This window comes from Dendropsophus ebraccatus, chromosome 12 (genome assembly GCF_027789765.1).
Source record: "Dendropsophus ebraccatus isolate aDenEbr1 chromosome 12, aDenEbr1.pat, whole genome shotgun sequence".
NCBI classification, from domain to species: domain Eukaryota; kingdom Metazoa; phylum Chordata; class Amphibia; order Anura; family Hylidae; genus Dendropsophus; species Dendropsophus ebraccatus.
Window position 1 is genome coordinate 15,037,528 of NC_091465.1, and position 23,234 is coordinate 15,060,761.

Consider the following 23,234-nt stretch of genomic DNA (forward strand, 5'->3'; position numbering starts at 1 on the left):
TCTGTACCGGAAGAGGAGGAGGATTCTGTCAGATGCACCCGCCGCCATGTTCGTACACCCATCACAGCAAACACCTCCCTCTAGCGGAGACTGTGAAATCTACACTGCTCCTCGATGATTGGCTGTCAGAGGGTCGCCCCTTGATGACGTCACGCATTGTGAAAGTCCTCTATCTGCGGGAGCAGAGCAGGGAGCTGTCAGTGCTGGGCTGCTATGAGTGCAGGCAGGGTGCTCCTAGCCCGGGGGGGCCCTATCCTGGGGGCCACAGCATGGACACACAGGAGCCTCAGGACATCCACAGCCTTACTGAAGCCGGACGACTTCACCAAGAGTAAGTGCAGCCTCCACTGTGTGTCCATGTGGCTTCTATGAGAGATGTATCTGTGTGATCTGCCTACGTCATCAGTATATATCATCCATGCAGGGATTATTACAGATCCTATACTATATGTGCATGTAATATATACATAATCACTGGGGATATCATCGCCATATAATGTCACCGTATAAGTCGCCTTATGATCCCAGGAACCGCGAAGAAGGACGCGGCCTGTGCTATTATATCCTAACACCCCCGCCAATAACCTGTAATATCCGTATAATAATAGAAGATCTGATCCAGGGGTCGCTGGCCATCTATACAGCCCCTACACACATTGTCACCCAGCTCGCCCAGGCCTCTGAGCGGCCAGCCTGCCACATTAGCAAAACATTGATGTATCGCTATGTAACTAATGAGAATTACATGGCAGAACTGTCACCCAGCTTTCCCAGGAACAGAGAGAACAATGTAGGAAGGGGAGAAGGGCTCTGAGTATCATATCCACAGTTCTGTGTTGGCAAAGACTTCAGAAGAGAAGGATTTAGGGGCAATGATTTCTGACAGCCTTAAACTGAATCACCAGTGCAGCCAGGGAAAGAGAATGGTATGCTGGGGTGTGTATATATATATATATATATATATATATATATATATATTATGCTGGGTTGTATATGTAATGCAATGCTGGCCTGTATATATATATTTGTGTGCTGGGCTGTATATATATATATATATATATATATATATATATATATATATATATATAAGCAGTTGGGAAGACAGCGTCCTTCGTGAATTAAAAAAAGTTTCTTTATTTAGCCATATGCATACACAGAAAAAATCACGACGTTTCGGCTCCTCTAATACATCCTGAGCCTTTCTCAAGTATCAGGCTCAGGATGTATTAGAGGAGCCGAAACGTCGTGATTTTTTCTGTGTATGCATATGGCTAAATAAAGAAACTTTTTTTAATTCACGAAGGACGCTGTCTTCCCAACTGCTTTTTTCTGGATTATGTGCTGGGTATAAGCCAACCCAGCTGAGGACTGTGCGTACATAAAGGGATTCCGCTGCTTCCACAACGAATTAAAATTATATATATATATATATATATATATATATATATATATATATATATATATAATGGTACTCTGGGCTTTATATATATATAATGGTATGTTGGTCTGCATATATAATAGTATGCTGGGCTGTATATATAATGGTATGCTGGGCTGTATATATATAATGGTATGCTGGGCTGTATATATAATGGTATGCTGGGCTGTATATATAATGGTATGCTGGGCTATATATATTATAATGGTATGCTGGGCTGTATATATATAATGGTGTGCTGGGCTGTGTGTATATATAATGCAATGCTGGGCTGTATATATATAATGGTGTGCTGGGCTGTATATATATATAATGGTGTGCTGGGCTGTATATATATATAATGGTGTGCTGGGCTGTATATATAATGGTATGCTGGGCTGTATATATAATGGTATGCTGGGCTGTATATATATAATGGTATGCTGGGCTGTATATATAATGGTATGCTGGGCTATATATATTATAATGGTATGCTGGGCTGTATAGTTATAGCTATAACCAGTAGGAAGCAGAAAATGGACCACATGGGGATAGTGCGGATGTTTACTGGGGATGAGTGACATGATGTGTCAGTACTTCTGGAGCCAGTACCCTTCTGCCCGTCACACTTGATTAACCCTGCGCAGCGGTCTGTTACCCGTTACCTCTGCTGACACTGCCAGCGTAGATGACTGCGCACAGGTTATCTCAGGTTAATAATACATAGTTGTGATTACACCCATAATAAAACCTCATCAGCTGTTTATATAGCTGTGTCATTAGTCACATCATGCATTATTGACTTCCCCCTGAAATGCTCTGTGCTGCGGGAGAATATCCACTCATCTGTTTATATAGAAGCCCCGCCCACTGTATGACATCACTAATGTAATATAATAGTAATACAATGATGTGTGATCAGCCACACACCTAATACTACAGGAACAGCTATTCATCTATTACTGCTGACAACCAGCTCCTATATCATGTCTGAGAGGTAGTCACAGCCCCGCCCCCTGTATGACATCACTGATATATCGTAGTAATATAATGATGAGATCCACACTCTTTATATTATAATACCAGCTATTACATCCATCTTCTTCCCCCAGGCATGTCCAAGGAAATAGATAAGTTTCACAAGAAATTGAAGGAGGCTCTGCCTGGCAGTGATTGGTCCCCATCGAAATCCACGGACCATCTACCTCCGGACCACGCCGACATTGTGATCGTTGGGGGCGGAGTCATGGGCTGGTCAGTTGCCTATTGGTTGAAGAAACTGCAGACCAAGAGGACAGCGTTTAACGTCCTGGTGGTCGAGCGAGACACAACCGTGAGTTATGTCCCCAGATGAAGTCTATAGGGAGAGGATACAGGTCATGGGTGGGATCTGTCCACCTCGTATATATGTAACTTCTGGAGACCCTCTGACTGGTATATCAGGCAGTATGTGTGTAATATGTATCATCCACATAAATAGCTCCCCTCTTCTCCTGCCAGGATTATTCCACCATGTGCTATACCCTTTATATACTATAACGTATCTCACACCATGTAATGTTATTTAATAACGCCCTTTCTTGTTCTCACCTTGTAGTACTCTCACGCCTCCACCGTTCTCTCGGCAGGCGGCATCCGGCAGCAGTTCTCCCGACCGGAAAACATCCAGATGTCGCTGTTTGGAGCCCACTTCCTGCGCAATATCAATGTAAGACATCAGAAAGTGAGGTAATAGGACGATAGGCACAGTATATCCACCTTGTATTGTTCTCCAGAGCTGCAATCACTATTCTGCTGGTGGGGTCACGGTGTATATACATTACATAACTGATCCTGAGTTACATCATGTATTATACTCCAGAGCTGCACTCACTATTCTGCTGGTGGGGTCACTGTGTATATACAGTGCCCACTTCCTGCGCAATATCAATGTAAGACATCAGAAAGTGAGGTAATAGGACGATAGGCACAGTATATCCACCTTGTATTGTTCTCCAGAGCTGCAATCACTATTCTGCTGGTGGGGTCACGGTGTATATACATTACATAACTGATCCTGAGTTACATCCTGTATTATACTCCAGAGCTGCACTCACTATTCTGCTGGTGGGGTCACGGTGTATATACATTACATAACTGATCCTGAGTTACATCATGTATTATACTCCAGAGCTGCACTCACTATTCTGCTGGTGGGGTCACGGTGTATATACATTACATAACTGATCCTGAGTTACATCATGTATTATACTCCAGAGCTGCACTCACTATTCTGCTGGTGGGGTCACTGTGTATATACAGTGCCCACTTCCTGCGCAATATCAATGTAAGACATCAGAAAGTGAGGTAATAGGATGATAGGCACAGTATATCCACCTTGTATTGTTCTCCAGGGCTGCAGTCACTATTCTGCTGGTGGGGTCACGGTGTATATACATTACATAACTGATCCTGAGTTACATCATGTATTATACTCCAGAGCTGCACTCACTATTCTGCTGATGGGGTCATTGTCTACATACAGTACATTACATATCCTGTACTGATCCTGAGTTACATCATGTATTATACCCCAGAGCTGCACTCACTATTCTGCTGGTGGGGTCACTGTGTACATACATTACATTACATATCCTGTACTGATCCTGAGTTACATCATGTATTATACTCCAGAGCTGCACTCACTATTCTGCTGGTGGGGTCACTGTGTATATACATTACTTATCCTGTACTGATCCTGAGTTACATCCTGTATTATACTCCAGAGCTGCACTCACTATTCTGCAGCCTCACAGCTGGAATCCCACCATCCCCTTCTTGTTCGGTGTCTGTGCTTACTCCAATGATTCTGGGAGAGTTTGGACCATTTTCTGTAGAGTTTTGTGACTGGAAGATACTAGTTGTGCCCCCCCCCCTACATTATTAGAGCACAGCTGTTGTGTGGTGTCTGTCCACAAGCTTGCTGACTGTTTCCAGTTACAGGCAGCAGAATTATCAGTGCAGTCATAGTAACACTAATTTCTTGCCCCCTCTAGTGGTGTGCGGTTGGGTTGGCGCAGAGTTTTTCTCACCCCCCTCGCTTCTTTTTCCAGGATCACCTGGGTGTTATGAATGAAGACCCCATTGACGTTCAGTTTAACCCCTCCGGATACCTCTTCCTGTCCAGTGAGAAAGGAGCGCAGATCCTGGAGGAGAATTACCGAGTGCAGAGGTACGGACGCGTCACTGGTCACAGATCCGGCTGTAAATCTAGGCCCAGTAATATGCCTGAATGTGCTGTCACTGAATGGACTTGTCACAGCTGAGGGTTTGTTACACTTGTATCTGATCTAGACCATTCTTTGTCGGCCACACACAGCAGCAGCACTGATCTCTCAGGGTCTGTGGAAAGCTGGGTGCCGCCTCTGTACGCAGCAATGGACTTTGTAGTATGAAGCTGTTTTGCGCTGTCATGCTGTTTTTGTTATGGGTCATGGCTTTTCCTTGCTAATAGATCACGTGAGTCTAGTGATCGGGGTAAACGCCAAAAAATTGTGGATGGGAGCCGAGCTGTTAGTCACTGGGTAACAATCCAAACGGCTTCCATAGAGTTGTTACTCAGCTTTCCCAGCAGACTGAATGGTAGACCTGCTTAGTTATACACCTCCCTATTAGTGCTGCTTAGCTAGGTGGTCACCCCAATATCGGCACCTAGATGAATTGTCACCCACCTTTCCCAGGAAAGGATAGAAACTTTGATTGTTTTGATGCTGATTCCTAATCTTTACTTACACTCCAGGGAACAAGGAGCCAAAGTGTCGCTGCTCTCCCCGGATCAGCTCAAGAAGAAGTTTCCATGGATCAATACGCAGGATGTGGCGCTGGCGTCCTATGGTAAGACGCTGCTCAGATCTGTTCTGGATTATCAGATTCTGGATTACAGGAATTACAGCCTGTTCTGTTACCAGGTCTGGAGAATGAGGGCTGGTTCGATCCCTGGTTGCTGCTGAGCGCACTCCGGCGTAAGGCTCTGTCCATGGGCGTCCTGCATTGTCATGGAGAGGTGGCAGGTGAGTGTCCCATGTGTACAAGTGTCAGTTCTCACCATTGTTTGTGTAGGAACAAGAACAGTCCACATCTATTCTACATAAGGTTCTAAGAAGCTGTTGCGGACAAAAATCTTCATAAAAGGAAAATATTAGTCAAACATGTGCAATATCATTAGTGACCACTGGGTGTGCAGTGCTCTATTCACTCTGTATCATAGAGACTAATGCTACGTTTACACTGAGCGATAATTCGCCCAATTGATCGTTTAACGTTTTTTAAGCAACGATTTGACTTTTATAACAATCAGCGTTTGAATAAATCGTTAGAAAAATCATTTGAAAATTCGTAAGAAAAATCGTTATTGCGATCGTTTTTAAAATCGCTTAAGCCCATCTTTTACATAGGGTAAATCGGTGAAAGACTGTTTACACCAAGCGGTCTGCGAATTTTCAGCGAACGACTAAGAACATGTTGAAAGATCAAAATAAACGATTTCTCGCTCGTCGTTTGATCGTTTGCTGTGTTTACACGGTACGATTATCGCTCAAATGCGATCGTAAACGCAGCATTATATGTAATTTGCACTGATTCGATTGCTGCAACATTTCCCAGAATGCTCTGCTCCTAATGTACACCTGTCTTGTTGCCAGGATTTGACTGCGCCACACAAGAGATGATAACGGAGGACGGGGATCCGGTGAATTTTAAAACAATCAAGCAAGTCGTTGTGCGTATAAAGAGGCGTCATCCATGTTGGCTTCAATCATGCACTTTGTAGTTTAGTTTTTTTTTCACTTTCCCATTCTGGATTTTCTTGTGTTTTTATTTTTTTTTTTCATTCCAGGTACAAATGCAGAACAGTCTGGAAAACCAGCCGGTGGAATGTATGGCGGTCATCAACACCGCCGGCGCCTGGTCCTCCAAAGTGGCAGAGATGTGCGGGATCGGCAGCGGGAACCCCGGCTCCTATGAGGAAATCCGACTCCCCGTGGAGCCCAGAAAAAGGTGTCATCATCCTCGTCCGTCAAACACGGCGCCATTTATATAGCAGCCTCCCATATAACCATGAAGATGCCTTATAATGTTCATGTGTGACTTCTCTTTTAGGTACGTCTACATGTTCCACTGCCCCAATGGTCCCGGCCTGGACTGCCCGCTGCTGATTGACAGCTCGGGGGCTTACTTCAGGAGGGAGGGGTTGGGGGGAAACTACATCGGAGGCCTCTCTCCCCCCGAGGTAAGTGGTGGCCGTGTGTATGATGGCAGCAGTTCGCTATGAAAACCACCGGTTACAATGTCCTTTCCTTCTCCACAGGATGAGGAGCCGGACCCCAGTAATCTGGAGGTAGACCACGAGTATTTTCAGCAGAAGGTCTGGCCACTTCTGGCGCATAGAGTGCCAGTGTTCGAGTCCTTGAAGGTTAGTGCTCGGTAGGGGGCTGGAGCAGATTTTTCCAAGAGGTCTGGATTTAGTTAGGGGTCTGCTCTACCACCTGGAGTTATTTAGGGGTCTGCTCTGCCACCTTGAGTTAGTTAGGGGTCTACTCTGTCACCTGGACTTGGTTAGGGGTCTGCTCTTACACCTGGAGTTAGTTAGGGGTATGCTCTTACACCTGGACTTGGTTAGGGGTCTGCTCTTACACCTGGAGTTAGTTAGGGGTCTTCTCTTACACCTGGACTTGGTTAGGGGTCTGTTCTTACACCTGGAGTTAGTTAGGGGTCTGCTCTGCCATCTGGAGTTAGTTAGGGGTCTGCTCTTACACCTGGACTTGGTTAGGGGTATGCTCTGCCACCTGGAGTTAGTTAGGGGTCTACTCTGTCACCTGGACTTGGTTAGGGGTCTGCTCTTACACCTGGAGTAGTTAGGGGTATGCTCTGCCATCTGGAGTTAGTTAGGGGTCTACTCTGTCACCTGGACTTGGTTAGGGGTCTGCTCTTACACCTGGAGTAGTTAGCGGTCTGCTCTGCCATTTGGTTTTGGTTAGGGGTCTGCTCTGCCACGTGGAGTTAGTTAGGAGCTCTGCTCCGGGGTCTGATCTTACTTAGGGCTCTGCACAGGCATCTGGATTTAGTTGGGGTCTGCTCTGACATCTGCATTTAGTTCTGGATCTATTTAAGGGTTTCCTCTGTGGTCTGGATCTAGTTAGGTGTCCGCTCCATCAGGGAGAGGGTCAGCCACACATTGTAAGCCGATCAGTATTCCATTAGTCCAGGTCTCTGGGTGTAGAAGCTTCTATTATGTGTTAGTAAGATGCACAATGTGTATTCTACCATTATATAGACTGGGTACAGACCTTTTCAGGGTTTCACTCGAGCTGCTGATCCTGCATCTTTCTGGGTTGACCCCCATATTCCTGTAATAATGCGGCGTCCTCCCTGCAGGTGAAGTCGGCCTGGGCCGGGTACTACGACTACAACACCTACGACCAGAATGGCATCATTGGGACTCACCCTCTGGTGCCGAATCTCTACTTTTCCTGCGGCTTCAGTGGCCACGGCTTACAGCAGGCTCCGGCAGCTGGACGAGCCATCGCAGAGTTAATGCACCACGGCCGTTTTACAACGTTGGATCTCAGCTCTTTCGGCTTCGAGCGTTTTATTTTCCAACAACCCGTCCTAGAGAGGAACATTGTGTGAGGTGAGAGGGGGAACGTCAGGAAGAATCTTACAGCTCCTAGGCTCGGATACAGCAATGTTACATCTTATTCCATGTTCTTACACAGTTCCATATGTGGGATGAACCTTTTCCTTTGTTCATCCTGAGCTTCCTGGTTCACAAGTAGAATGCTAGAAGTATAGTAAAGACTGACACTGAAACAATTCCCATAGTTTATTGCAGCACAGCCAACACTAAGGGTCCGTTTACTCTGACGGATTATCTGCCAAAGATTTGAAGCCAAAGCCAGAAACCGACATCAGGTCATAAAGGAAAGCCTGACATTTCTGGCTTTGGCTTCACATATTTGGCAGATAATCTTTCTGTGTAAATGCACCGTTAGAGAAGACGGGTAATGGATGTATATGCCATTCAGGGTCTGTGGAAAGAGTTAAATGACTGATTTTTCTGGGGAAAGGGGTACTCCGGTGAAAATCTTTTTCTTTTAAATCGACTGGTGTCAGAAAGTTATTTAGATTTGTAATTTACTTCTATTTAAAGATCACCAGTCTTCCAGTACTTATCAACTGCTTTATGTCCTACAGGAAGTGGTGTATTCTTTTCAGTCTGACACAGTGCTCTCTGCTGCCACCTCTGTCTGTGTCAGAGGTTTTCTATGGGGATTTGCTGCAGCTCTGGACAGTTCCTGACGTGGAATACACCACTTCCGGCAGGACATACAGCAGCTGATAAGTACTGGAAGACTGAAGATTTTTAAATAGAAGTAATTTACAAATCTATATAACTAGTTGATCTAAAAGAAAAAGATTTTCACTGGAGTACCCCTTTAATTTGCTGCAGCATTCATAGAGGTTTACAACATTTCTTGCCTATAGAGTGGATACGGGAGAACAGGGCCGCCGCCATATCAGGAGACGGGACGCGCCAATGTCCGCTGCTGCTCCAGGAGATCAAACTTGGTGTCATAATTACAATAAAATGAGAGAAAGATGGAGGCCGGACGGAGAAGTCATCGCTTTACGGTTCCTTTAATCGTCATTACAAATCACAGACCTCATATCAAACGTCTCTGAATGTGTTTTTTTTTTTAAATAATTCTTATGCTGCAATTTGTAATTAAAGGGGAACTACCAGAAAATACCACCTGCGACTCATCAGCTGTTGCAAAACTACAACTCCCAGCATGCCCTGACAGCCGAAGGCTGTCAGATCATGCTGGGAGTTGTAGTTTTGCATTAGCTAGAGAGAGGCATTTTAGCAATCGCTGACCTACAATTATATCTCAGTTCACCAAGTAATAATGTATCCCTATGACAACACTTCCTGTCCCTATGTGGTCTTATTGTAATCGTTTGTCCGAGCACTTATTGTACTATTTGGGATTCACATCGATTGCTACAATTGGTCTGATAACACGGACGTGCCAGGAAGTGTTGTCATATGGAATTTCTTTGAACTGAAAATGTACGGGTGCTTTAATAGAGAATAATTCTTGCTGGTTCCCCTTTAAGGAGACACAATATACATATACAATATATTTTTTTATGATCATAAAATCTTTTTCCTGGACCCTGTGTGTGTTCTGGTTATTGCAGAATATGGGTCAGGTATATAATAGAATACTATGATCTATATTCTAAGAGATGAAGAGTTTCTGGATTATCAGATGCCAGACTATAGGAAGCCGGGGGTCACACACTGATGATGTCACAGTCACTCACATTACATCAGAGGCCTGACCAGATAAAGTGCAAGATCCAAACTTACATTGTGGGGGTCTTGCCAGAAATGGCATATTTTTCCTGTCTAAGCCCCGCCCTGTTGTCAGATTACTGTAGGGTGTAGTGTTGTGTGCTGCAGAATAGAGACCTCTTAGGAATCTAATAAAGTTACAGCTTTCTCCATCTATGTATACAGTAGATGCAGCTGCAGCGCTTGTGATAGTATGAGCGGCAGGACTATGGTTGGTTCACAGAGCAGCTGGGTCTAGGTGGAGCTGCCAGTGACCCCAATCATATCCGCTGGGCTGGGCTGGACTGGATCTAGTAGAACCCAGTCAGCAGGAGAAGAATATATGGCCTGGTCATAAAAAGGAGTTAGGAAAATATAGCCGCTTCTTTCCAGAAACAGTGCCACTCTTGTCCTCAGTTTGGGTGCAGTATTGCAGCCTAGTTTTATTAGAGTGGATGGAGCTGAATTGTAATACCACACACAACCTGAGGACATGGGTGGCGCTGTTTTTTTTTTTGTTTTGTTTGTTTTTTAAGAAGGCAGCCATGTTTTTCCAATCTTGGATTACCCCTATAAGGGTATGAGCACACTACTGAATACGCTGGCAACTTCCAAGCGGAGTCGGCCCAGCTTGAAGTTCTGCCTTCCCATGAACTCAATGATATTCTCAAACAGAATCCACCATCCGCCCAAAGGAATGTGCACATACCCTTAAAGCGGTTATCAAAAAACATGGCCACTTACTTCAAGAGACAGCGCCACTCTTGGGTGCAGGTTTAGTAAAGGGTCCATAAAGATTAACTAACTGACAGATTATCTGCCAAAGATTTGAAGCCAAAGCCAGAAACAGACTATAAACAGAGATCAGGTCATAAAGGAAAGACTGAGATTTTTCCTCTTTTCAAATCCCTTCCTGGCTTTGGCTTCAAATCTTTGGCAGATAATCTGTCTGATAATCTTTCTGTGTAAATGGACCCCGACCCCGTTCCATTGAAGTGAATGGAGCTTAATTGCAAACCCCACCTGACCTGGAGACAAGAGTGTTGCTGTCTGTGGAAGAAAGTGGCCATGATTTTCTAAGGCTGGATAACCCCTTTAAGCTGCACCAGGTGAAGATGTGATGACTTTTTTAGGGTGTATCCAGACTAGACAATCCTCTGTGAATTAAACATCAGTACTAAAAAAACAAAAAAACAACATAGCTACTTTCTTCAAAAAAAAACAGCACCACACACTTCCCTGGTCATCCATGGTATTACACCTCCATTCACATCAATGGAACTGTGCTGCCATACCATTGGTATACTGAGGATGAGAATGTCGGTTTCCAAATATCTATTTTCTAATCCTTATTTAAGCTGTATGATTCACAGAAACCTAACAAATCCTATTAATTGCATTCAAATCCAGATAAAAAAAAAAAAAAAGAGGACTACCATGGTAGAAAGTTGTGCTGTGGCCGTTATTTCAAACTTTAACATTTCACAGGATTTTTAATTTGCTTTTATTTGAAGGTAACAGTTACAAAAGCTCAGTAAAATAAATCTCCCTCCCCCACTGAACCATAAGTTTAACCATAAGGGGTAATTTCTTTAAAATCTAGTACTTATCAGCTGCTGTTTGTCCTGCAGGAAGTGGTGTATTCTCTCAAGTCTGACTCTGCTGCCACCTCTGTCCATGTCAGGAACTGTCCAGAGCAGAAGAGATTTTCTATGGGGATTTACTGACATGGGCAGAGGTGGTAAGTAAAGAGCACTGTGTCAGACTGGCAAGAACACACCACTTCCTGCAGGACATACAGCAGCTGATAAGTACTGGAAGTACTTTTAGATTTTTAAATATAAGTAAATTACAGATCTATAACTTTTTAACACTAGTTAATTTCAAAGAGAAAAAACTTTTCGCTAGAGTACCCCTTTAAGTAGCATAGAAATAAAGTGACAGTACAGTGCATCTCTTCCTGCAGCTGCCGTTATTGCACTGGGTTACATTATACAAAATCCACACCTTGCAGTTTTGAAATGCTAAAAGACGATTGTGTGACCCCAACCTTAGCTTAAAGGGGTTATTCAGAGTTTGAGAAGACGTGGTTGCTTTCTTTCAAAAACAGCACCGACTTGTCCTCAGGTTGTGTGCCGTATCACAGCCCAGATCTATTCACATCAATGGAGCTAAACTGCAATACCACACACAAACTGAGGACAAGATGGCGCTGTTTTTTTTTTTTTTTTAAATCCTGAATAGCCACTTTAAGAGAACCATGGAGTATCCATTAACAAGTCCCTGAATACCGGAGGTTCTAGATATACACCCCCAACAAACACCATTATAATATACAGAAAGGCACAGCCTCTATAGCAGGGGTAGGGAATCTTGGCTCTCCAGCTGTTGCAAAACTACAACTCCCATCATGCCTGGACAGCCAAAGCTAAAGCTTTGGCTGTCCAGGCATGATGGGAGTTGTAGTTTTGCAACAGCTGGAGAGCCAAGGTTTCCTACCCCTGGTCTATAGAATCAAAGTGCATGTCCCTATATATCCACCACACAACAGAGAAGAAGCAGCAATGATAGTATGGCCGTTCACTGTAACAGTAAGGACTATAACCGCAGCCGCCATGACCGCATGAGGGATAGAGGGGCTGCTCTGCGTTCGCTTTCAGTTCCCGATGCTGTGAGGTCGGTCATGCCTCGCTCCACCCGGCATCGCTTCCTCTTTCAGCTCCGGCCCCGGTTACTTCTTCTTTAAGAGCTCGGCCACAGAGGGCGCTTTCCTCTTCACGCCTGGAATAAAAGATTTCATTGTGACTGTCTACGGGGGACCCAGAACCACATGGACAACCTACAGAGCACTCTATACAGACCTGACGTCTCCAGTATATGACCACCCCCTCCACCTCTGCACAACTACAACTCCCAGCATGTCAGCCACTGGGGGGGACAAACACTGGAGATCACAAATAACCTTAGTTTAGCCTTTAGGGGGGTTTAAGGGGGTTTCCAGTCTGATGCAAATAAAGCTAAATATATGCATGATGAAACAGACTTTGTAGCCTGCTACACAAACATGTAAAAAGAAAAAAAATTAAAGTGACAGTAACGCTTTAATAGACCTACTTGCTGTCAGTAAATACAAATGATCTTGGCTTAAAGGGAGAACCAGAATTTTATTTTATTTTATTTATTTTTCTCAACTTTATTTATTTATTTATTTATCAACTGGTGTCAGAAAGTTATATAGATTTGTAATTTACTTCTATTTAAAAAATCTCCAGTCTTCCAGTACTTATCAGCTGCTGTATGTCCTGCAGAGAGTGGTGTATTCTTTCAAGTCTGACACAGTGCTCTCTGCTGCCATCTCTGTCCATGTCAGGAACTGTCCAGAGCAGGAGCAAATCCCCATAAAAAAACTTCTCCTGCTCTGGACAGTTCCTGACATGGACAGAGATGGCAGCAGAGAGCAGTGTGTCAGACTTGAAAATACACCACTTCCTGCAGGACATACTGCAGCTGATAAGTACTGGAAGACATGAGATTTTTTAAATAGAAGTAAATTACAAATCTATATAACTTTCTGACACCAGTTGATTTGAAAGAAAACAGTTTTCACCAGAGTACCCCTTTAGGACGATCAAGCAGGACTTATAGAAAAAGAACTTTAGCTTCATCTCTATGTGTCCAATTGGAGGTCAAATCTGCTGAAGACTGTGGAAAAGGGGCTGTATAAAGAGATAAGACTGATCTCAGGGGAACCCCAATGGTAAGAGGAGGAGGAGTAAAGCCAGCAACCAACTAACTCCTCCGCCATGCTTGTTCTCAGGTCTGGGGAACTTGGCGTGGTTTTTATTACAGGCAGATCAAGGCAAGAAGATGCTGGAGGACAGAAGGTGGAATAGGGCTAGGCCAGGGAGAAGCTGGAGGATACACAGAGACATGGGAGACACGTCTGTGCAGGCCAACGAGAAGCAGGAGGATACACAGAGATATGTAAGAGATGTCTGTGCTGCACAGTGAGGAGCAGGAGGATACAGAGAGGCATGAGAGACGACTGTGCTGCACAGCAAGGAGCAGGAGGATATGCAGAGAGGCGTGAGAGATGTCTGTGCAGCACAGCAAGGAGCAGGAGGATACGCAGACATGGGACAGATGTCTGTGCTGCACAGAGAACAGGAGGATACGCAGAGACATGTGAGAGACATCTGTGCTGCACAGGGAGAAGCAGGAGGATATGCAGAGACATGTGGGAGATGTCTGTGCTGCACAGCGAGGAGCAGGAGGATACAGAGAGGCGTGAGAGATGTCTGTGCTGCACAGCGAGGAGCAGGAGGATACACAGACATGGGACAGATGTCTGTGCTGCACAGAGAACAGGAGGATACGCAGAGACGTGAGAGACATCTGTGCTGCACAGAGAACAGGAGGATATGCAGAGACATGTGGGAGATGTCTGTGCTGCACAGTGAGGAGCAGGAGGATACACAGACATGGGACAGACGTCTGTGCTGCACAGAGAGAACAGGAGGATACGCAGAGACATGAAAGAGATATCTGTGCTGCACAGGGAGAAGCAGGAGGATACAGAGAGGTGTGAGAGATGTCTGTGTTGCACAGAGAGAAAAGGGGGATACATAGAGACATGTGGGAGATTTCTGTGCAGCACAGCGAGGAGCAGGAGGATACACAGACATGGGACAGATGTCTGTGCTGCACAGAGAGAACAGGAGGATACATAGAGATATGTGGGAGATGTCTGTGCTGCACAGCGAGGAGCAGGAGGATACAGAGAGGCGTGAGAGATGTCTGTGCTGCACAGAGAGAAAAAGGGGATACATAGAGACATGTGGGAGATGTCTGTGCTGCACAGCGAGCTGCACAGCGAGCTGCACAGATGACACATACTATATAAACTTAGAAGACCCCTTTATTCCTATACATCACAGCACATGTTCTCACCCTTCTTGCTTGGACTTTCGGACTCTCCGCCGCTCCCCGACCTCCGGGCGTACGCGGCCTTCATCCGCTGGATGTTGCGTTTGTGTACAGTCTCGTGCTCCACTATGGGTTTGGGGTAGTCCTTCCCAATGATACAGCCGGCCCGCTCCTGCACGCTGCGGGGACTCTTCCACGGCTCATATATGTACTCAGGTGGAAACTTCTTTAATATCGGCAAATATTTCCTGTCAGATATGGGATGGAGGCGTCAACGTTTTTGGTTTTTTTTGCAAAACTACAACTCCCATCATACAATGACAGCCACAGAATGAATATGAAGAGCCTGGTGAGCCTCATTTAAGTCTCAGACACAGGCCGGCAGTGTTATGGCTTGGCTGGTCTCCCTAAGATCACAGAATGAGGAATGAGCATTGTCTGCTGGCTGGGTATGATGGGAGATGTAGTTTGAGGGCAGCTAGAGAGCAACATGTTGGATAACAGGAATCACCATACTCCGTCAGGGCATGATAGGAGTTGTAGTCCTGCCACAACTGGAAAGTCACAGGTTGGTGATCCCTATTCTATAGTGCATTCAAAAACTAAGTAGTATTAGGTGTTCTCATATTTTAATGGGGTACTCCAGCTGATTTTCTTTTTCTTTCAAATCAACTGGTGTCAGAAAGTGCCACAGATTTGCTTCTATTAAAAAATATCCAGTCTTCCAGTACTTATCAGCTCCTGTATGTCCTGCAGGAAGTTGTGTATTCCATCCAGTCTGGACAGCAGTAGAGGTTTTCTATGGAGATTTGCTCCTGCTCCGGACAGTTCCTGTCACAGATAGAGGTGGCAGCAGAGAGCACTGTGTCAGACTGGAGAGAATACACCACTTTCTGCATGTCATACAGCATTTGATAAGTACTGGAAGGCTTGAGATTTTTTTTTTTTTTAAAGAAGTAGAAGGAGTCTCCCTTTAAGGCTCTGGACATATATAAGAATGTTTGAGCTCCTCATACTCACTTTATGTAGTCTCCATTTTTGTCAGTCTTCTTCCCAAACGCCACCGGGGAGTAAACCCGAAAGAATTGGTGAAAGAAGGCGCTGGCCGAGAGCCACATCCAATTCCCAGCATTCAGCGCCCAGTCAGCATCCAGCAGCAGCTCCTCAAATACCTGTGGGAAGAGAACATAGAAGTCAGGGTACCCGGCTGCTCCCCCAGGGATATGTCACCCCAGGACCATGCACATCAATCCTGCTCCACCATGTATGTGTCACCCTGGGACCATGCACATCAATCCTGCTCCGCCAGGTATATATCACCCCGGGACCATGCACATCAATCCTGCTCCACCATGTATGTGTCACCCTGGGACCATGCACATCAATCCTGCTCCGCCAGGTATATATCACCCCGGGACCATGCACATCAATCCTGCTCCACCATGTATGTGTCACCCGGAACCATACACATCAATCCTGCTCCGCCATGTATGTGTCACCCTGGGACCATGCACATCAATCCTGCTCCTCCAGGTATATGTCACCCTGGGACCATGCACATCAATCCTGCTCCGCCATGTATATGTCACCCCGGGATCATACACATCAATCCTGCTCCGCCAGGTATATATCACCCCAGGACCATGCACATCAATCCTGCTCCGCCAGGTATATATCACCCTGGGACCATGCACATCAATCCTGCTCCACCATGTATGTGTCACCCGGAACCATACACATCAATCCTGCTCCGCCATGTATGTGTCACCCCAGAACCATGCACATCAATCCTGCTCCGCCATGTATATGTCACCCCAGGATCATACACATCAATCCTGCTCGGCCATGTATATGTCACCCTGGAACCATACACATCAATCCTGCTCCACCAGGTATATGTCACCCCAGAACCATGCACATCAATCCTGCTCCGCAATGTATATGTCACCCTGGAACCATGCACATCAATCCTGCTCCGCAATGTATATGTCACCCTGGGACCATGCACATCAATCCTGCTCCTACAGGTATATGTCACCCCAGGACCATACACATCAATCCTGCTCCGCCAGGTATATGTCACCCCGGGACCATGCACATCAATCCTGCTCCGCCAGGTATATGTCACCCGGGAACCATACACATCAATCCTGCTCCGCAATGTATATGTCACCCTGGGACCATGCACATCAATCCTGCTCCGCCAGGTATATGTCACCCTGGGACCATGCACATCAATCCTGCTCCGCCAGGTATATGTCACCCGGGAACCATACACATCAATTCTGCTCCACCAGGTATATGTCACCCGGGAACCATGCACATCAATCCTGCTCCGCCAGGTATATGTCACCCCGGGACCATGCACATCAATCCTGCTCCGCCAGGTATATGTTACCCCGGGACCATGCACATCAATCCTGCAACCCCCCCACCCCCCCAACTATGAAGCGACTGCACTACATCACACAGCTGCACCTGCTCTGACCTTCTGACCTTCCTCCCACGATATCCACAGATCCCCACGAGTCAGAAAACAGGCGACGGCGTGCCGAGCAAGATGGTGGATCCAGCCCTCTGTCCTCAGCTGAGTCATGATGGCATCTATGAAGGGAAAACCGGTCCTGGCCTGCGGGAGGTCGACAGACAGGTGGTCAGCATACGACCTAACTTCTATAGCAGGGGTTTCAAAGCTGCAGCCCCCCAGCTGTTGCAAAATTACATTTCCCATCATGCCTGCACAGCCAAAGCTTTACTCACCTCAGTCCACGCCTGCAGATATTCCTTGTTCTCATCCCAATCCACCTGGCAGCACACAGAGTTTCCTACCATCTTGTCAAAGTTGGGGATCCCTGCCCCCGCTACATAGTAGAACTCCCGCCACAGCAGCTGACCATGGAGCGATACAGGGGGAGACGAGTGCTTCTTCTGTGCAAATGCAAAAAAAGAAGGAAAGTCAATGTCATCGACAAGGAGGTGTCTGATCTGGTCTCATAAGGGGGTCCCAATGAGAGACATCCCCACCACAACCACCACCATCACTATCACCTTTAAAGGAGTTGTTCACAAAAAAAAGGTTTGTTTTTTTAAATCAACTGGTGCCAGAAATTTGTAATTTACTTCCAATTGTTTCCAGTCTGGAGAAGAGGAGAGGCTTTCTATGAGGATTTGCTAGTGCTCTGGACATGGACAGAGGTGGCAGCAGAGAGCACTGTGTCAGACTGGAAAGAACACACCACTTCCTGCTAGACATACAGCAGCTGATAAGTACTGGAAGAATGGAGATTTTTTAATAGAAGTAAATTAGAAATCTCTGGCACTTGCTGGACTAGTTGATCTGAAAAAAAAAAAAAGTTCAACAACCCCTTTAGGTATCCTAAAACAGAATATGGATTCATTCTCCTATTAAAGTGACCAGCTCACCCCATGATAGATCTCCACCAGTTTCCAGTAAAAGGTCCGTGCGGACAGACACCCGAATTTCATATAAGGGCTCAGCACTGTTGTACTGGGAGTTAGAGAGTTGGGTTCAGTGTTCGGTTTCTGGAAGTTACAGACCCAGGCCTAAAAGAAGAGACCAATAGAGATACAGGTGATGTTCAGCTTTGTATATTAATCTGTATATATCTACAGTGGCGACCAGACAGCGAAATCCGGCATCTGACCGGCTGGAGATGGTAAACCTAAGGTCTCCTCACCGTCCTCTTCATGTGCAGATCCAGCCGCTGCAGGGCCTCGCTCTCCCCTCCAGGGTACAGGTGGGGGCCAAGCTTGACGGGGTCTTGTCCGAGCTCTTCTAATGTAGGAATCCCATATACCTTATCATAAGACGTCTTCCAGGGTGTGCGGCAATCTGGGGAGAATGGGGGAGTCAAAGATGGTCCCCTCTGTCCTTCACTGCAAGTAGCTAAATGCATCACCTCCATGTGGCAACCAGATCATAGGCTCCAGCCATTGCCCCAGTATAGACACCCCACTCCTCTTCTATTATATACTGGTAAGTGTATATTATATGCAAGAGAAGGTTCACTAAATTATATGCACTTATCAATATATCCATACACAGAATGGAGGAGAATTTTTACCAAGTAGATCATGCGTGGGGGCGCTGTTGCATTGAAGTCTATGTAAATATCTTTCCATCTACAATGGTGAAACATGGTACTGCAACTCAAAGGGGGAGAATTATCAAACATGGTGTAACGTGAAACTGGCTCAGTTGCCCCTAGCAACCAATCAGATTCCACCTTTCATTTTCCAAATACTCTGTGAGCAATGAAAGATGGAATCTGATTGGTTGCTAGGGGCGACTGAGCCAGTTTTACTTTACACCATGTTTGATAAATCTCGTCCACAGAGGAGGCCGCCGCTCTCTAACACCATCTTGTGTGCACACTGCGGAGAGCTGCCACGTGATCCTCCCCTCTCTCCCATCATCTGTATTTCGAGGATCTGGGAGAATTTTATGGCAGATTTTTTTTTTTTTGGCTGCTTGGTTTGTTTGTACCTTTCATGTTTTCTTGAGTTGGGGCCGGACACGGACGCTTCGGAGGACCAATAGAGGATAAGACTGTTTGTAAGCGGACGTAGGTCAGGGGGGGTTTGCCATTGTTTTCAGCGATCACTCTGCAAGAGGGGAAAAAGGGGTCACATGACATAAGCCGAAAATATAGGGCATTTTACTGCTAAAATAACAAGGGGGCGCTGCTGTACCCACCTGTCCACATCATACAGGGTATTGGACACCCTCTGGATGACCTCCACCTTGTGCTCGGCTGCTATCTTCTCCACCTCCGCATCCCGCTGCCGCGAGTACGGCTCGGTGTCCACCTCGAAGGTCAGACGCGTCACCTTCCACTTCCGGAAAAGCTCCGGGAAGACTTCGGGTGGTTTTCCTCTGACCACAAACAACCTGCACAGAATACAAGGAGCAGAGAATAAAGAGTCGGACAGAACAAGCCCTGCCCACGAGGAGCAGCACAAAACAAGCCCCTCCTACGAGGAACCGCATAGAATACAAGAAGCAGAGAATGAAGAGTCGGACAGAACAAGCCCCACACACTAGGAACAGCACAGAACAAGCCCCACCCACGAGGAGCTGTACAGAATATGCCCCGCCCACAAGGAACACCACATAACAAGTCCCGCCCATGAGGAGCCATCCGCTTACAGGGGTCACTAGGCTCTACCTGGAGTTGATCTTCTTCAGGTTTTCATCCAGATCCTTCAGAGACTCGATGAGGAATCTCCAGCGGTTGACGCTGACTTTCATATTCCTGGGGAACCAGGGATCCAGAATAAAGATGGGGTGCAGCTCTTCGCAGTCCTTCATGGCTGCCAGCAGGGCGGGGTTATCATGGAGGCGGAGCCCCTTCCTGAACCAGTGGATGGAGCGATGTGGCATGGTGGCTGCAAAAGAGGAGACCAATCAGACTGTAGAGGAAGATGCTGGGAGTAGTAGTAGTAGTAGTGTGGAGAGGGGTAGGTAATTAGATGATACAGATGTGGGGAGCAGTAGTGCAGAGAATCCTGGGAGTATTACTGTAACCTTAATGGGTATCAGTGTGTGGTACTAGAGGATGATGGGGGTGATAGTAGTGGTGAGTGTGGTGGGCATTACTGTAGGGTACGTAAAGGATGGTAGAGTAATTATAGCACAGTAACAATGGGGGTGGTAGTGCAGCATTACTAAGTACTGTAGATGGTGATGTGCCAGTAATAGGAGAGTATCCTTACTGGGAGTGTAGGATGATAGGAGTAATAGTAGTGGTGAAGCATGACTGCAAAATAAGGAAAGAATGGTTTAGTAATAGTAGTAGCGCAGCATTACTAAGCATCACTGTAAGATATGTACAGGATGATGGGGGTAGCAGTAGTAGTACAGTCCTATAGTGTATAGGTGTAAGATATGTACAGGATGATTGGGGTAGCAGTAGTAGTACAGGCCTATAGTGTATGGTAAGTACAGGATGATGGGGGTAGTAGTAGTAGTACAGTCCTATAGTGTATAGCTGTATGGTAAGTACAGGATGATGGGGGTGGTAGTAGTAGTAGTACAGTCCTATAGTGTATAGATGTATGGTAAGTACAGGATGATGGGGTAGCAGCAGTTGTGCAGTCCTATAGTGTATAGCTGTATGGTAAGTACCGGATGATGGGGGTGGTAGTAGTAGTACAGTCCTATAGTGTATAGCTGTATGGTAAGTACAGGATGATGGGGGTGGTAGTAGTAGTAGTACAGTCATCCTGGCATGTGGCTGGCACTGGACCTAGAGGCTATCCGGGATAGTCGCCCTTCCACATGGGTTTGCTGGATAAAAAGTTGCCACCTAGAATGTTTATAAGTCTGGCGCCTGTATGCTGGATGGTAAGTATGGCGGATTACAGGATAGATGGCGGAAACGATAGGGTGATAGTAGTAACATTACTAAGTAGGATGATGGGGGTGATAATAGCCAGGTATAGAGTAGTAGTAGAGGAGCAGCAGAGGATGATGGGAGCAGTAACTGTGGGGTAACAATACAGAGTAGGAGTGGATGATGGGAGTAATAGTGGCAGCATTATATACCACCAGTGTAGGGTCCCTGGAGGATGACGGGGGTAGTAGTGAGGAGGTGCTCAGTGTCAGTGGAGGAGGCAGCAGGGTGTAGTGTCTGTCTGTACCGTGTCCGGTGATCCGGCTCAGTCCCCGCTCTCTGTCCGCTGATCCGGCTCCGCTCTCTGTGTCCGGTGATCCGGCGGGGTCTCGTCTGTGCTCCGGGCCTCACACGGTTAAATCACGTTACATAAAAAAAAAGTTACAAAACATTCCACGCCCCCGGGGGAGGAGCTTCCGCTGGAGAGACCAATAGCAGCGCGCCGCACTAGTCACACCCCGGCTGTTAACCCTATACACCCTGGAGGCGGCGCACGTGGGGAGATGACAGAACTCTGAAATCGGCCGATGTAATCGCCGGAAGATTGTCCGGGATCTGAGTCGCTGTCCTGAATAATATGTGACAATAGTATTGTAATATAACTGTATGCACGGTCACCCTCCTGTTACCCGGTGATGGGACGATACATTGGATCACAGTGGTACCTTGGTTTTAGAATAACTTGGTTTAAGAGCATTTTGTTTAAGAGCTCACAGTTTTTCAAAATTGTGACTTGGTTTAGGAGCATTGCTTTGGTATAAGAGCTCCCTGTACTGGGTGGGAGCAAGTGTGGGGGAGGGGCATGGTCTGCATAGCGGGGTCTACAGCTCTGTACTCTGACCCAGGAAGTCTCCCTCACCTTCCAAATCATAGCAGATCCACATCAGGCTGGGGCTCACATCAGGGGACAGGACTGTGGAGGTAATTTCTCCATAGCTGTAACCCCTCCCTCCCCGGACAGAGAGCGCTGCATGTATGTGCCCACATCTGCCCTGCTCATTCCTTCATGCCTCCTGCAGTCTCTGTCCGCCCTTGTGTTTCCCATCCTCTCCATTACTGTACAGTAACTTATAATATCACAGATTCTGCTGTTTCAGAATGTTTGTTTCATCTGTTTTACATGTTATTCAGAATAATCATTATTTTTGGGGTGTGGAACCAATTGTCTGCATATCAGTGATTTCTTATGGGAACATTTGCTTTGGTTTAAGAGTGGATTTGGATTACAAGCATGGTCCCGGAACGAATTATGCTCGTAATCCAAGGCACCAGTGTATTTTGTTTTCCAGCTTCTTTCCTCTAATTCTTCCTTAGAAATCAGAAAGTCTGTGTTATACCTGGTGGGCGCAGTATGTAGTGTTATACCCGGTGGGCGCAGTATGTAGTGTTATACCCTGTGGGTGCAGTATGTAGTGTTATACCCGGTGGGCGCAGTATGTAGTGTTATACCTGGTGGGCGCAGTATGTAGTGTTATACCCGGTGGGCGCAGTATGTAGTGTTATACCCGGTGGGCGCAGTATGTAGTGTTATACCCGGTGGGCGCAGTATGTAGTGTTATACCCGGTGGGCGCAGTATGTAGTGTTATACCCGCTGGGCGCAGTATGTAGTGTTATACTCGGTGGGCGCAGTATGTAGTGTTATACCCGGTGGGCGCAGTATGTAGTGTTATACCCGGTAGGCGCAGTATGTAGTGTTATACCCGGTGGGCGCAGTATGTAGTGTTATACCCGGTGGGCGCAGTATGTAGTGTTATACCCGGTGGGCGCAGTATGTAGTGTTATACCCGCTGGGCGCAGTATGTAGTGTTATACTCGGTGGGCGCAGTATGAAGCGCTATACCTTGGGTACACAGTATGTAGTGTTATACCCGGTGGGCACAGTATGTAGCACTATACTCGGGGGGCACAGTATGTAGTGTTATACCCGGTGAGTACAGCATGTAGTGTTATACCAAGTGGGCACAGTATGTAGCACTATACCTTGGGTACACAGTATGTAGTGTTATACTCGGTGGGCACAGTATGTAGCACTATACCTTGGGTACACAGTATGTAGTGTTATACTCGGTGGGCACAGTATGTAGCACTATACCTTGG

The 23,234-nt window shown here is 46.3% G+C and overlaps 2 protein-coding genes across 4 annotated transcripts; one reads left to right on the plus strand and one right to left on the minus strand.

Moving 5' to 3' along the window:
• The first annotated feature begins 158 nt into the window (after positions 1–158).
• Positions 159–9,632, plus strand: FOXRED1 (FAD dependent oxidoreductase domain containing 1). Of its 2 annotated transcripts, XM_069948353.1 has the most exons (12): positions 159–331; positions 2,530–2,750; positions 3,015–3,125; positions 4,510–4,628; positions 5,196–5,290; positions 5,365–5,466; positions 6,097–6,173; positions 6,291–6,451; positions 6,554–6,683; positions 6,762–6,866; positions 7,829–8,084; positions 8,939–9,632. In XM_069948353.1, exons 1-11 carry the CDS (start codon positions 214–216, stop codon positions 8,081–8,083), a joined length of 1,494 nt encoding a protein of 497 aa, XP_069804454.1. In that variant the 5' UTR covers positions 159–213; the 3' UTR covers position 8,084; positions 8,939–9,632. The 2 variants fall into 2 exon arrangements, with proteins under 2 accessions (XP_069804454.1, XP_069804455.1); XM_069948354.1 differs by lacking the exons at positions 159–331; positions 2,530–2,750; positions 3,015–3,125 and adding an exon at positions 3,725–3,743.
• Positions 9,633–12,274: 2,642 nt separating this feature from the next.
• Positions 12,275–21,609, minus strand: LOC138769719 (cryptochrome-1-like). Of its 2 annotated transcripts, XM_069948351.1 has the most exons (11): positions 21,384–21,602; positions 19,910–20,129; positions 19,438–19,632; positions 19,228–19,346; positions 18,419–18,573; positions 18,144–18,284; positions 17,481–17,648; positions 17,209–17,349; positions 15,741–15,892; positions 14,745–14,968; positions 12,275–12,575 (listed from the first exon to the last, which is right to left on the minus strand). In XM_069948351.1, the coding sequence occupies exons 2-11, from the start codon at positions 20,122–20,124 to the stop codon at positions 12,526–12,528; spliced, it is 1,560 nt and encodes a 519-aa protein (XP_069804452.1). In that variant the 5' UTR covers positions 20,125–20,129; positions 21,384–21,602; the 3' UTR covers positions 12,275–12,525. The 2 variants fall into 2 exon arrangements, with proteins under 2 accessions (XP_069804452.1, XP_069804453.1); XM_069948352.1 differs by lacking the exon at positions 14,745–14,968 and having other exon boundaries at positions 21,384–21,609.
• Between the last annotated feature and the right edge of the window lie 1,625 nt (positions 21,610–23,234).